Source organism: Podarcis erhardii (assembly GCF_964252035.2).
Source record: "Podarcis erhardii genome assembly, chromosome: 3".
Taxonomy (NCBI): Eukaryota; Metazoa; Chordata; class Lepidosauria; order Squamata; family Lacertidae; genus Podarcis; species Podarcis erhardii.
In genome coordinates this window covers 106,223,648-106,238,699 of record NC_138507.1, presented here as the reverse complement: position 1 = coordinate 106,238,699, position 15,052 = coordinate 106,223,648, and the positions used below count along the sequence as shown (strand labels likewise).

Sequence of the window (15,052 nt, the reverse complement as noted above, 5' to 3'; positions counted from 1 at the left end):
GGTCTGGAAACAAAAGGAAGTAAGCAACACTTGTCATTATTATTTTTTTAGCAGCTGCTACTGCATGACATACCCACATGGACTATAAATGTAAATTGACTTCTAGTGTCATTAGTAACTGTATGCAGGCTATATTCTGTGTGATCTCTGTGTATTTAAAAATACAAAACACAAAGGAGGCCTGTGACACCTAAGAAACAAGAAACACAGGAAGCTGTGCAGGTGGGAGATTTGGGAAATAAAGGGATGGGAATGCATCTGTTTGTGATGAGAGGGGGTCATTTCCAATCTCAGACCAATTTGCAGTAGGCAGAGACAGCACAATCTTATCCCCTTGTTCTGATTTTGGACTAGATCTCAGTAAGTTAGTGGAACAAAGGATACAATGGCTGTTCAAACCAATGTCAAGAAAAGAAGGTGGACCCCACTTTTGGCTTTACTTTCAGATCAACGGCACTTTGGAACTCCCTCCCTAGTGAAATCCGGCAGGTCCCTTCACTGTATTCTTTTTGGCCCCTGCTGAATGCATTCTTACTGAGTCTACCTTCCCTGGGAAATTTAGAAAAATTGTATGAGTTAATTTGTTTTTAGCACAGTTGCTGTATGGCTAAATAAGCAATAAGCAATAATTTTATTGTTGCGGAAACAAGCGACATGGAAATCTTATGAAATGAATACATAAAGAGAAAGAAATTATTTATTTAATTTGTATACATCCCTTCACCCGCAGATCCCAGCGCGGTTCACAGCATAAGAACAGAAGTTAAAAACCCAAAATACATGACAAAAACCAATGAAACCTGGATAGCTTCGTTGGTTAGAGGGTGTTGCTGGTAACACCAAGGTTGCAGGCTCATGCCCATATGGAACAGCTGCAAATTCCAGCTTTGCAAGGGGCTGAACTAGGCATTCCTCACGGTCCCTTCCAACTCTACAATTTTATTCTCTCCCCCCCCCCCACCTTCAAAAGCGTTCATAGGCCGCCTCCTGTTTTCGATCTTGGCTGCATTTCTTAAAAACTGTCATCTACGTGCACACATCCAACTCCTAGGGAACCCGGTCTCACCCCCAATTAAATATTTGAGGGGGCCCATCGGGTCTTACCTGTCCCCCTCCCCAATATTTTATTCAAGTGGACACCCCTGCACACATACACATACTTTATAGGGCTTCCTCGAGCAGGTGCGCAAGGGGCGCAGGGGACAAAGCAACACGAGCCGCTGAGCTGCCGCCCTCCAGCTTGGAAACAGTAGACCGGGGGGGCGGCACACACGCAAGAGGGGGAGGAGGAGAGAGGCGGGGCCCAGCAGGGGGTGTGCCCGGCGCTGCGCCCTTTGATTGGCGCGCTGCAGGGTCGAAGGGGCGGTGCCGGGGCTGCCCCTGCTGGGCTGGCTGCCGGGGCTTGTTGTTGCGCGCAGCTGCCCAGACGCGGCTGCAGGAGTAGCAGAACCACCACAGGCTGCCAGGCGCGCGCTCGTGGATCTGCGCGCTCTCCTTTCCGTCCGTGGGCGCCCGTAGGAGCCTCTGTGCGCTCGCCATGGTGGACAGCATCTACCGGACCCGCTCCCTGGGCGTGGCGGCCGAGGGGCTGCCGGACCAGTACGCCGACGGCCGCGCGGCGCGGGTCTGGCAGCTCTACATCGGCGACACGCGGAGCCGCACCGCCGAGTACAAGAACTGGCTGGTGTCGCTGCTGCGCGCCCAGCGCTGCAACACGGTGCTCGACGTGGCCTGCGGCACCGGGTGAGTCACACGGCAGCAGGAGGAGGCGGTGGTGCTGGGTGCTGGATCATGACCCGGCTTGAAGGCCTGGGCTCCCTTCTCCCCAGGGGGGGTTTGTGTCTCAGGGTGCTCTAATCCGGATCCACGCACGCGGCAGCTGATCAGGACCTCCCCACCCCACCCCACTGAAAGCACATGGCTCGGCACCCTGCACCCAAGAATCCTGAGAACTACAATCCCCAAACTACAATTCCCAACGCCCTCTAACAAACCACCACTTCCAAGGATTCTTTGAAGGCCTGCGCTTCAAACGCATCGCGTGTGCTTTAAATGAAAGGAAAGCTCCCCCCTCCCTTTGTTGTGGGAGAGGCGCCCCCTCCCGCTTAGGAATATGACACCCTGTCAGTGGGGATTTATGTATAGGCTAAGTAGGCTGAAGCCTAGGGCCTTAGATGCACTTTCTTCAAGAGGTAAGTTCAGGATAAAATCCTTTATTCCTATATTAGATGCATATATTAGATTGAAGCCAAGTTAAAAAGAAGTATTGTGTACAGTGATGTTGCACAATTGTTTTCCATTCTTGCTATTCTGATAGCATCTAAACAAGAAATTCAGCAATTGTTGATGGAAGCATACCCAGAAGATATGGACCTGAAACTTATTTAACTTTGCACTTTCACCTGTTCACGAGATAAAGCCATAGGCTTACAGCAGAGCACTCTCTGTCTCATACAGACCTTTATCAAATTATATACAAGGAAAAAAATTCAGATGGCCTTTCCTAAAGTGGAAGCAATCTTGCGGCTATTTCATAGCTTCATGGTCACTAACTGGGAGAGAGCTGTTTTTCAAGACTCGAACGAATTAAAAATGAATTAAGGGCCACAATTGTGCTCACTGAAAGTGACCAACTTAGACAAACAAATTTTGATGAAGTTTTCTGATGTCCTTTAGAGGAGAAATTGTGAACTGCAGAATTTTAAATACCCATCATCATTCTTGGTTTCACTCAATTTTGTTTATAACACTCTTCCATTTTCTTCTAGTCGTGAGGGTGGGGGGATTGGGAGGGGCCTCACAAGTGGGCCTAGGGCCTCTCTTCATCTAAATCCGGCCCTGCCTGTCTCTGTGCTGCAAAAGGTTCCCATGTTCCTTGCTCAGCTCTCCTCTTCTCCTTTATTTATTTACTTAGTAAATTTGTATACCGCTGTCCATTTGAGGATCACAGGGCAGTTTACAGTACAGTGGAACCTTGACTTACATACACCTCGTCTTGTGGGCTTTCCAAGTTGTGTCTGCGGCAAACCTGGAAGTAAACACGGTTTGCCGCGATTCACTCATCTGCGGAAGCGGCTTCTGCCATCTACGTGTGCGCAGAAGCGGCTGCCGCTGCCTGTGCATGCGCAGAAGCGCACTACTGCCGAATGCGCACATGCACAAGACGCCTCTTCTAGCATCCCGTTTCAACCAGTGGATGGACCTCCAGAATGGATTATGTCCATAAGTAGAGGTTCCACTGTACAATCACCGTTCCTCCTTTCCTTTCTGGCTTTCTCCTTCTGTTGTTTAAAAGGCAGGCCTTGCCACCCGGATCTTTCCTGGTGGGGAATTTAAACACATCTTAACCTCTTGTGATCATTTGACCAGGCAGGCTCTTAAAAATGAAAGCTATTCTTTTTGGTAATTTTAAGTATTCTGGAGTGATTATTTCTCATCTGACTGGGACTCCTCCCCACTGTGAATACCAAGCACGGATGTAGGGGCACAGTTGGTAGAGCATGAGACACTTAATCTCAGGGCCATGGGTTCGAGTCCCAGGTTGGGGAAAAGATTCCTGCAGCATTGCAGCAGGTTGAGCTAGATGACCCTTGTGGTCCCTTCCTTCAACTCTGTGATTTTATGATCTGCTCTCACTATTGGATAGCAATGCAGGGAACTGCTGTTCTGAGTTTACTTGGGGGATTGTTTAATCCAAATACCTGAACACTTTTATCTCATGCAGTGTGGACTCCATCATGCTTGTTGAGGAAGGATTCAGGGTCACTAGCGTGGATGCGAGTGACAAGATGCTCAAATATGCCTTGAAGGAGAGATGGAACCGCCGAAAAGAGGACGCTTTCGACCATTGGGGTATTTTATCTATTTTTATTAAAAATCTTGCATCCCGCCTACTTTTCAAAAGAAGCTCAAGGCAACTGACAAAACCAAGCATCGCTGCAATGTTGAAGTGTATATCATTCCCCATCCCAACCTATCATTAGATCAAAATGTTAACGCAAAATAGCAGTACCCCAGTTGCAAAGTTCCCAAGCAGCTATCAAAATGAAAACGTCCTAATACACCTATAATAGTAGAGCTGAAAAATAACCACCTGAAAGTCTTTTTGTGTTGTGTGCATTCTGCGTGTAATAATTTTTGACAGCCATGTTTTTAGCAGCTGTGTAGAACAGAACAGTGATGAGGCCTGACACCTTATCTTGTGGCAGGGTGTTCCACAGGGTGGGCACCACCAGAAAAAAAGGGGCCATAGCTACCCATAACTCACAGGGCCCCACAGCACGAGGAGAGGAGCGTACAAAATAAAATCTTGTAATCGTTGGCAAAGACAAGCAACTCACCAAATATTTTTTTAGCTGATTTACCATCTGCTTCGTTACATGTAAACAGATTTGCTTTGCTACTAAAACCTATGGATAGATGGTTTCTCGGGTATGTTCCATGTGGAATGGCACAGGTTTAGGAGGAAAGGCAAGGTAGCAATTTGATTAATAATGCCCTTATTAATAATCTTAATAAAAGTGAGACAGAAATGTAATAAAAGGCTGTAACAAGTCGCGTATTTTCTGCAGTAACACACCAGGAAAAGAAATATCACCTCAAAGTGAACATGTGTACCTTTAAATCTCAATCCCATTTATTAAAATTTGCCTTGGCAGCTTAAAAGGATAGAGCTTCTGAAACTTTAGTTGCTTATTGCATCATACAATAAGCACCGGTTCTGCTATAAACACTGGTGTATTTTTTTTTTAGTAATTGCTTGTGGTTTGCTAATTTTGTACAGGCCAAAAAAAAAAAAAAAAAAAAAGGCTTGCTGCTGCACTTGTCATAATTATCTGTAAGCTTCCTGCTAAGCATGCAAAACATGTAAATCAGATTTGTGGCCCAAGCCAGTAACATCTCCAGTTGCTCTTGCCCTGGGTAGCTGAGGAGTCAAGTTTTGAACACTTCAAATAATTGGGGTTCAAGCATCTCTTGAAAGTTCTGCTTGCATTTGTTAGCAAGCAAGTTTATGTATATAGGCTGAAATATGATCAGGGCTGCTGAAGCAACTGGCAGAATGTCAATGCTGTAATGAGCTCCTTGTTGACACATCCCTTTTTCAGGACTAAACTTGGTGTGGTCTGGTGTTTGTGTCTTTGCCTGGCTTGTTTACCTGCAAAGGGCGAAAGGAGACACTCATCTCAGCCCCATCTTTGGCCTGAAATAAGAGTATGGTGCCCCTCCTGACTTCACAATATCGTGTAATTATATGTGCACTAGAAAGAAAAACAGGGTTGAAAAATATCTCTGCCTTTTGAAACCCAATCAGTGAAATTTAAACACCGTTGGGTCTTTGTGTGATTTACAATATAGGGAGAGGGGAATAAATAGCACCCGAATCACAAAGATGCCTTGATGCTTAAGAAAAGAGTTTGACTCTTGAATCAATTCATCGACTTCAACGTTGGTGCTTACATGTACAAGCGTCTCAAATTGTCCATGCTGTCTCTGTGATTAGGACTGTATGTGTAAACAACTACCACTAATAATAAATTCTGTTCCAAAATAAGCAAAATTTGGCAAACTGTAAGTTGCACAAATAGTGCATGTTCCCATATTTGTTTTGGGTCTGTGATCTGCATATACAGGGCACTGAAGCTGTGCCTTAGTGCCACTGGAATTCTTACTGAACTCCACTCCATCTTCAGAGATTTCTCCAAATTTTGGAGATTTTAAACAACAACAAACTATTATCTGAGCTGCAAGGGCTAAGAACTTCGTTTTTTTCTTTTTGATTATTAAAACCTGGAGTTCTACAGCTAGTGCCTTTTCTGCATTTACATGGAAACAACAGATTTGAAACAGCCTAGTCAGTGATCTTCAGAATTCTGTTAAAATCAAATTTCCTATCTTCTTCTTCTTCTTTGACGATCACTCGTAGCCGAGTAAGATTGTCTTCCATAAACACAGTTTTAACAATGAGTCCGTAAGTGACTGGAGGCCAATTCTGGACCCACACGTCCTTCCACGGTGGGAACATTGGTTTCCAGGCGGGAGTTGATCATGGTGTGGGTTTGCCAAGCATGCCTTCCTCTTAGCACGTTTCTCCCTTGCATCCTGAGTTCGAGTGTCTTCAAAGCCCATGGCACCTTTGGTAAAGGCTGTTCTCCAACTGGAGCGCTCGCAGGCCAGTGTTTCCCAGTTGTCAGTGTTTATACTACTTTTTAAAGATTTGCCTTGAGACAGTCTTTAAACCTCTTTTGTCAGATTTCCTATAGAGAAATGTCGCTGTCTGACTCCTTTCCTTTTGCCTGCTGGTCACAAGTGCCCAACTCAGTTTTCAGTGCATCTTCTTTTTAATTAGAGGTGATGCTGGCTTTCAGGTTCCTTCCTGCACTCAGATTGACCTGGGGCTAAATGGCATCTGCAAGTTGCATTGTTTTGGGGTATTGCCAGCTGATGCCAAGCAGGCTTGTCATCAGAACAGAACAGAGACATGGGTAACCCAGCTGCTGGGTTCTGGCTATTGCGTTTGTGGGAAGCGAAGCGATATTAGAACCTGGGGAAAGACTAGCTCTTTAAGCCCAAGCTTTGGCTTTAATCTAGTTTAGTAATTCTGTTTATGACCACAGCAGGAAATGAAAGCATGTATGAATTGGTTAAATGCTGAAGCATCAAAGTAGGTGCTGTGAGCCCATGGGAGGATCTGAATGCCACACAGGAAAAGCCTGAAGATAACTTGCAGCTGGGAATTGCAAGTGAGGAGAGTGCGGTTGCGTGCAAGTCCTTCTTGTGGGTTTGTCTCTCAACACAATTCCCAGTACACAGACTCCATACTCTACCTTCCTGATCCAGGTGTAAAAGGAATACAGCAAACCTCATATAGCCACAGCATGATGGAGGAAGCTGGACGTTTCCATCCTTGGCTGTTAATGCCTATGCCACCCCCCCCCCCAATAATACAGTGTTTCTCAAACTTGTTGGACTACAACTCCCATTGTCCCTGACCACTGGTCTGCTAGCTAGGGGTGATGGGAGTTGTAGTTTGAGAAACACTGCCTTAATCGCACTTTCAAAGAGTCTCAGCAGCAAATTGCAGGGGGAGAGAAACCTGGGGATTATTTTAATGCTTAGCACATTGTATTTCGTAACAGATAAGAGGCTTCCCAACTAAGTGCCTTTTTTCTTTAAGGTGGCACTTTTCACTGTCCTTCTGCACGAGAAACGTAAAATCCTCCAGCTGCAGAAAATGTGAGGAGGCAGAGGGTTGGCTAGAGAAAGAAGAACTCTCCTCCATGTGTTCAATGCACTTTTTTTTTGTTGTTGTTCCACAGTCATCGAGGAGGCGAACTGGCTCACCCTGTCACAGGACCTAGAGAAGCCTGGCAAGGGCTTTGACGCTGTCATCTGTTTAGGAAACTCTTTTGCACACCTCCCAGATTTTAAAGGTGAGTGTTGCAAGGCTGGTTACATGCCCCTGGGGTCAGTAAGCATTGTCCAGTGCTATAGAAAGGGTTGAGTGACTGGGCCTTCTAGCGATGATGGCTATGCTCTCCAGTGGTCAGAAGCAATAATGCTTCTGTATAATGGTTGCTGGAAACTGCAGGAGGGGAGAAGGCTCTTGTGCTCTGGTCCTTTGGTTCCCCACAGGCTTCTGGGTGGCTACTGTGAGAACACGATGCTGGACTGGACGGGCCATCCACCAGGCTCTTATTGCATACTTTCCTTCAGAGCCCTTTTCTCAGGCTACCCATAGTTAAGAAAGATGGCGGGTGACTGGGAAGTGATCCATAATGAATTGAAATAAATGTTTAAAAGTACTCCCCCCCCAAAAAAAAACCACCCAGAGTCCTTTCTGTTGGGGATAATTCAGACTGGAATTCCCAGGTGTCAAAAAAGGTTATTTATGTATGCCACTACTGCGGCCCATGTTTTGTTAGCCCCAAAATGGAAAACGAGCACGGTCCCAACCAATGAAGGAAGGCAACTTAAGCTGACAGAGTATGTGCAGCTTGCAGACTTAATGTATAGAATAAGAGACCAAGAAGAACAAATGTTTAGAGAAGATTGGAAAACATTTATTGAATATATGGGAAATAACTGTGTGCAGCTGAAAACGCTGGCAGCATTAAGATCAATCCAACAGTGTAAATAAGTTTTGATGGATGTTGTAATGGAATACTGAATGGTATAGTTTTTGTAAAATATGCCGGGATTTATGATATGTAAAATGAACCATGGAAAGAGAAGGGAAGTCACTGATATCTTAAGGATGTAAAAATGAGTGCTTTCAATTGTTAAAACAGAAAATTTAATGGAGCACCAAGAAGGAAAACAATACAGTGTCTCAGTTTCCAGAGGGGCATCCCTTATAAAGTGCTGGAGATGCCACAGGACTCCTTTTTTATGTGTGAAAGCAAGTTGACATTCAAGCAAGGACCCAATATACCTCAGATTGGTTGGAGTACAGGTGGGGGGCCTGTGACCAACCAAATGTTGCTGGACTACACTTTTATTCATCCCTGACCATTGGCTATGCTGACTGGGGCTGATGGGAAGTGGAAGTCCAACTAGATATGGAGGGCTGCAGATTCCCCCAACCCTCAGTTAAGGAATCTCATACACACATGTCGATCTGATCTAGACTGGGTGTAAGACCAGTGAAGAAGAGGTGTGTCTGTGCCAATAAATTGTACATTTACTTAAGATTTATAACTTCCAAGATCCCTTGCAACAGCTCTAAGAGATCAGACAGAGGGAGTTGTTTGCTGCATGCCAGCCATGAAGGAGGCACATACTTTTATTATTAATATAGCACTATCTATGGCGCTAGAGAGAGAAAAGGTTTTCTGCCCTGAGGTTGCAAACTGTTTTTGACAATGGGGCAATGGGTAGGAGGGAATGGTAATGAGCGAATGCAGGTACACATCCTTAGATTTCGTTCCTGTTTTGAGGTAAGGATGCCTTGGGTAAACCCAAAGCTTCATAGCTGTCTTTCGGAGGACTTTAAGAAAGAGAAGTTTCACCACACAGGGCTAGGGAGTTGCAGGCATAAGAAGCGACAAAGGGGTGATGGCAGATAAGTCTGTTAAAGTGGGAGGCATTTAGGTGGTCGCCAGGAATATACAGTGGTACCTCGGGTTACATACGCTTCAGGTTACATACTCTGCTAACCCAGAAATAGTGCTTCAGGTTAAGAACTTTGCTTCAGGATGAGATCAGAAATCGTGCTCCGGCGGTGCTGCGGCAGCGGGAGGCCCCATTAGCTAAAGTGGTGCTTCAGGTTAAGAACAGTTTCAGGTTAAGTACGGACCTCTGGAATGAATTAAGTACTTAACCCGAGGTACCACTGTAACTGGAAATAAGGCCAGGAAAAGTAAGATAAGGTGCAGGTTAGACTGCAGGCCTTATCCCAAACCCCATTGCTTTTTAACACCTAGCTCCTTGGTGATAACCTTTTTCTTTTTTCTTCAAATTATTCTTATTAATTTTCCAAATTACAAATCAAACCAAATTATTTAATACAATTTCTTAAAATCAGGTTTCCTGCTCCTGTTGCAAACACCTGTCGATCATTTCCTTCCGTAGCTGCATCATCTCTTGTTTAATGTCCAATTATTGTGATAACCCTTTTCTAAGGCTAACTTGAGCAACCAGAATCTCTCACCTCACGTACCTGTCCATACAAATACACACTGTGGCTGACCTGTAAGATAATCCCAACTCTCAGCATGCTTCTTGAGGTTAATTGCATCCGCTTCATTTGGAAGCTGCATATTGCAAGGCAGGGAGAGAGCTGGCCACACCTCCTCTCCAGTTCCTCTGAACTGACCCTTCCAGGTGTGCTTTCATGTCTAGCTATCTTGTGCTGGGGCTTAGAATTTGTCAAAAGCAGTAGTACAGCCCACCTACTTTGCAGAGTCATTCTTTACCACAGAAACTTGCAGGTAATTGTTTTTTGGGACAATAGGGTCTCTTGCAACCTACTGTAAACAAGTTTGTTCATTTAAAATAGCAGCACTGTTTTTGTTTTTAAAAAGCAGTGTGCATATTGATTTTAATGTTCTTTTTGATCACTAAAGTAAAAGCTAGATAGAAAACTGGAAGCAGCAGCAGCAGCAGCAGCAGGAAACATAACAGCCAACTATGATGGCAGAGCAAAAAGAAAGGAAGATATTAACCTGCCTTCTGAAAAGGAAGGTTGAATAATGAATGCCAATACTGTTTTGGGGCTGCCACAGAAAAGGCCCTGCTTCTTATCGAAGGCTAGTCTACACTACAGAAAAGATGGAACATTTAGCAGGGCAATATTGGTAGATCTCAAATGCTGGGTTTATATGATGCTCTCAAAACCCAGAATCAACATAGTTCTAGTTTGACGGTGAAGAGAATATATGACCAGGCCTCTCAGGTTTTATGCATATGTGAAGAATTTCTCTCTAGCTGCAATAAGGAATTTAATTCGTAGTTGTCTCTTTTCCTAGGTGACCAAGCTGCCCATAAGCAGGCTCTGAAGAACATTGCCAGTATGGTGCGTCCAGGTGGCATCCTTGTCATTGACCACCGTAATTATGACTACATCCTGGAAACTGGCTGTGCCCCTCCTGGGAAAAACATTTACTACAAGGTACTTCCTAGAAATAGGTCTTTTGCCAGAGCCTTGCAGTAGTGATGGTAGCCCTTTTAATAAAGGAAAAACATTTATCCGACTTTCATGCTTCCAGCAATCAATTCAGACAGAGAACCATTCTGCATTGTACACCCCACCCTGAATGCAGCTCCATGCCCAAAAGAGACAATTCAGGGGCAAAGGAAGTGCATCAAATAAAATGCATCTAGCACAGTTATTTCCCAAAAGGCCTAGGTTAATTTTACAGGTGGAGGAGACACAAGATATTGCACCTGCATTCTGAGATGGTGTAGTCTCATAAAGACAATATGAAGTTCTCTGGATGTTTGAGCTAGCATTTGGGCCGGCACCTGTCCTGGGTTCACAATTAGAATGGGAATAGCTCCTATGTGTATTTTTTATCTGTATCAACAATAGAGAGAAGGGAGGGGTTTTATGGGGAAGATGTGTCAATTTCATAGCCTGGACTAGGATTGTGTCAGGCTAATCACAATGAACTAGTCAAGAATACACCAAACGAGGAAGGGAATGAAAACTGAAGTTTATTTTTTCTCTCCCCCCCCCACCTCTGCCCTAGAGTGACTTAACAAAGGACATTACTACATCTGTACTTCTTGTGAACAACAAACCGAACATGGTGACACTGGACTATACAGTGCAAGTGCCGCCCGAGGGGAATGATGGAAGCCCGGAACTAAGGTATGTTCTGTTCAGACCTCATATGCTATCCAGAGCCTTCAGCCTGATAGCAAATGTGGGAGCTTCCAGCTACTTGGAAAGCCTGGGTGGGAGCTAACAGATGTCTGGGTCCAGATCAGGCAGGGCTGATCTGCTCTTGGGGCCTGCTACTAAGAACCATCAGATTGGCAGATATCAGAATCAGGGCCTTTTCAATGGTGGCCCCGCAGCTTCCTTCTCCTAGGTGTTTATGCCCTGCTCACTGGTGGCTTTTCATACACTTTAAACTCTGCTTTTACTTGCTGGCTTCATGTTTTAGATAAGTCAGTTGGTTTTGTTTAATGTTTTATTGTTTGATATATTGCATGTTGCCTTGTAAAGGGTGTTACCTGAAAAGGCAAGATATTCATTAAATGGGTTATAACTAGAAGATACCCATGCCATATCCAGCCTTGTTGAAAAAACAGCTCCCAGCCAACAAGGTTCTCTTCCTTTATATTGGCTCTGAAAGATGGAATCACTGGGGATTACAGCCACATCCAGGCACTTACCTGAACACGTGGCGGCTTAAATTGAGCAACACCCCAAGGCACACCAATAGCTCTTCAGCTATTTCCGCAATTAGCTCAAAAGTATGAAAGGGCTTCTAAGACTTGTTCAATCTACAACTGTCCCTGTGACTGGAAATTGTGAGATGTCACAGTTCCCGACTAAGAAGGAGGGTTTCTAAGTGTGTTCAGTCAAATGTGCTTTGAATGCCTTCACCCCTTTGTGCCAACCACACATGTGTCTGTCCCTCACCTCTGGTTTAACATGCTTGCGTGTGCACCTCTGCCCCTAGTTTAATCCTTCAGTTCCTATTCAAAGGTGAAACCCAATCACATTCTGTTAAGAAAAGGATGTTTGCGTAGGAAAAGCAATACCTTGTGTTCCAACAAATATGCACGGCTAGAGCACAGCTTATCCAGCTTAGGGAGGATGCAGAGATCTTTGCATGTTTTATTTTTAGCAATAAACCAAACTTTCTTCAGCCCAAGTGGTGGTGTGGTCAGAGGCAAAGCAAGAAATGTGACTTTTACCTTTGTACAATAAAGGATGCGGGTGGCGCTGTGGGTTAAACCACAGAGCCTAGGACTTTCCGATCAGAAGGTCGGCAGTTCGAATCCCCGCGACGGGGTAGGCTCTCGTTGCTCGGTCCCTGCTTCTGCCAACCTAGCAGTTCGAAAGCATGTCAAAGTGCAAGCAGATAAATAGGTACCGCTCCAGCGGGAAGGTAAACGGTGTTTCCGTGCGCTGCTCTGGTTCACCAGAAGCGGCTTAGTCATGCTGGCCACATGACCCGGAAGCTGTACGCCGGCTCCCTCGGCCAATAAAGCGAGATGAGCGCCGCAACCCTAAAGTCGGCCACGACTGGACCTAATGGTCAGGGGTCCCTTTACCTTTGTACAGTGGGCTGCAAAAGTTAAGTTTCTTTCCATCCTGGCAAGCAAGAGACAAGTATTTCAGCAAGGCAAAATAATTTGGAAAGGTGTGGAACAGGGCTAGTGATTGGTGTGGCCTGGATGGTGAGTTTGGCCTCTGGGCTGGAGATTCGTCCTATCTGCAGCTTAAAAAGTAAAGGAGCGCTGATTCTCAAGGTTGAGCCATCACCCCACTGCAATACCTTATCACTGAAAGGGATAAAATGGGCTACACGGCCCTCTACTGCAGTCGCTTCAAGGTTGGTGATGAAACAGCACAGAGAATAAGTGTGGCACCCAAGATCTGTAGCGGGAGATTTAGGAACCAGAAAGCAAGAGGATGCTGGATGGGTAGTGCACCTGCTGCATGTATACACAAGTAAGATTTCTGGGGGGAAGCTGCTGAGCGGACAGCTGCTAACGTTTCTTTTGTGTGTCTCACCAGCCAGTTCCGCCTCTCCTACTACCCCCATCGCCTGGAGCCTTTCACAGAGCTGCTGAAAAACGCCTTCCAGTGCCCGTGTGAACACAGCGTCTTGGGGGACTTCAAGCCTTATACTCCAGGCCAGCAGTACAGCCCATGCTATTTCATCCATGTGGTGAAGAAAACTGGCTGAGAATGATTCCGCAGACGACTCCAGCAGGCGCAGACAGTTTCTCCTCAGCTGCTGGAGTGGCCAGTGGGGGTGCAAGCAGCAGTGAATGTGCGTAAGAGGTACCTGAACCAGAAGAGGAAGTACTTGACGGAGTCTTTCCCCTCCCCTCCATCTTGCCTTTTTCTAAGGGGGAAATCTAGTTAATCTGCTTTGGGAGGCTGGAGGAGCTGTTGCTCAAATCAGGGAGCTCTTGAGGGAAGAAGGTAGCAATGGCTTGCTTTGCATCTGAATCATATGCAAGGTCACATGAGCTTACTAAACTTTGTTTCTTGATAACTTTTTTGGTTTTTGCTTCTCTGCCTTGAGATTGCCTCAATGATTCGCACTGATGCTTGAAATTCCGAATGAATCTGGTTGTGTGTGTGTGTTTCTTTGGGGTGGGGAAGAGGGATGAGCAAATACGTGAGCTTTAGCTACACCTGGAGTAATGGCCAGTTTGGGAACCTCATTAGTTTTGAAGGTGGCAGAAGAAAAAAGAAGAAAACATAGTAGTGTCTCCTGAGCTGGAGTGTTTATGTGAGTGAGGGTAGCCACTGGCATGCAACCCTTATAGGGTCAGTTGGGGGGGGGGGAATTGCCCACCTTTGGCTCTTGGTGCTCACAGTGAGGAGACCTTTTGGCTGGGAGTATCTTCTGCCTTCTGATGAAGGAAAAGTGCTGCAAAGTTCTCATTCATTTCATCAGGAACTTACTTGACAGCACTCCTTAAAATACATTGTGCCCAGAGATCAGGGACAACTGGACGGAGTTAATGGTGGCACTCTGATTAGCTTTCATGTATTTGACTTTTAGCACTTCCCCCTGAAACATTTCTGGCAGTAGAGCCCCACCATCTCCTCCCCCAGTGTCCCCGAACAACTGGTAATACTCTATTTCGCCTTGCCAACAGAGCCAGAAAAACAGGTTTCACAGGTTGGTGTAGGCAGTGAATGAACTATGCTAGTAAAAGTTACTGGTAGAGATTTTACTTGATCTGGACCAGGATGAGGCCATGCTCTGTTAAGGATCAACTGTGTATTTTGGTGTTGTTGTGAGACCTGATACAGCTCCTGAAAACTTAGGTAGCAGCCAAGACAAGTGCCTTTTAGCAGCATAACTGTTTTGCTAGTATGGTACAAACAGTAGTAACCTCAGGGCTGGATGACTGATTACAGTGTGTTGTATGTGGGGGGAAACTGTCTGGAAATCTTTGTTAGTTCAGAATGCAATTTCTTGTTTAATCACACGAGCAGCCAGACAAAGAAATTCAAAAGAATGAATCTGCTTTTTTGAGTTCTTGTGGCATGCAATAAAAGTTTGTGGACACTTTGCTGCAGTTTTACACAAGACTTTAGGCTGCCAGCCTGAGCTGCCTTGCTCTATAGCTGGAAAACAGGGAGCTGAATCCCCTCCCCTGGCAAATGCAGAAGTGGTAGGTTAAGTCTAGCAAGCCAAGGAGTACAAAGGTATCAGTATCTCTTCTCCCCCCCCCCCCCAACAATAAAAAATGGGAATATTTTACCTTATTGCTACAATTGTAAACACCAATGAGATTATATTATATTGGCAGATTACATAAACTTGGCAAAATGGTGAAGGAGCCAGCATGGGAACAAGACCAGTTCTACAAAACACTTAATTAAATATGTGATTGCATTAAGCATCAG

General features: G+C 45.2%; 1 protein-coding gene and 1 long non-coding RNA gene across 2 annotated transcripts; one reads left to right on the top strand and one right to left on the bottom strand.

The window, feature by feature from the left end:
* The first annotated feature begins 1,405 nt into the window (after window positions 1–1,405).
* On the top strand, window positions 1,406–13,682 carry GNMT (glycine N-methyltransferase). Its single transcript, XM_081854984.1, has 6 exons — window positions 1,406–1,743; window positions 3,725–3,852; window positions 7,317–7,430; window positions 10,467–10,609; window positions 11,190–11,311; window positions 13,196–13,682. Exons 1-6 carry the CDS (start codon window positions 1,538–1,540, stop codon window positions 13,365–13,367), a joined length of 885 nt encoding a protein of 294 aa, XP_081711110.1. The 5' UTR covers window positions 1,406–1,537; the 3' UTR covers window positions 13,368–13,682.
* LOC309338074 lies at window positions 12,270–13,184 on the bottom strand. The gene is made up of 2 exons (XR_014154670.1): window positions 12,730–13,184; window positions 12,270–12,369 (listed from the first exon to the last, which is right to left on the bottom strand). It is a non-coding gene; the product is annotated as an uncharacterized lncRNA (long non-coding RNA).
* Window positions 13,683–15,052: the final 1,370 nt, after the last annotated feature.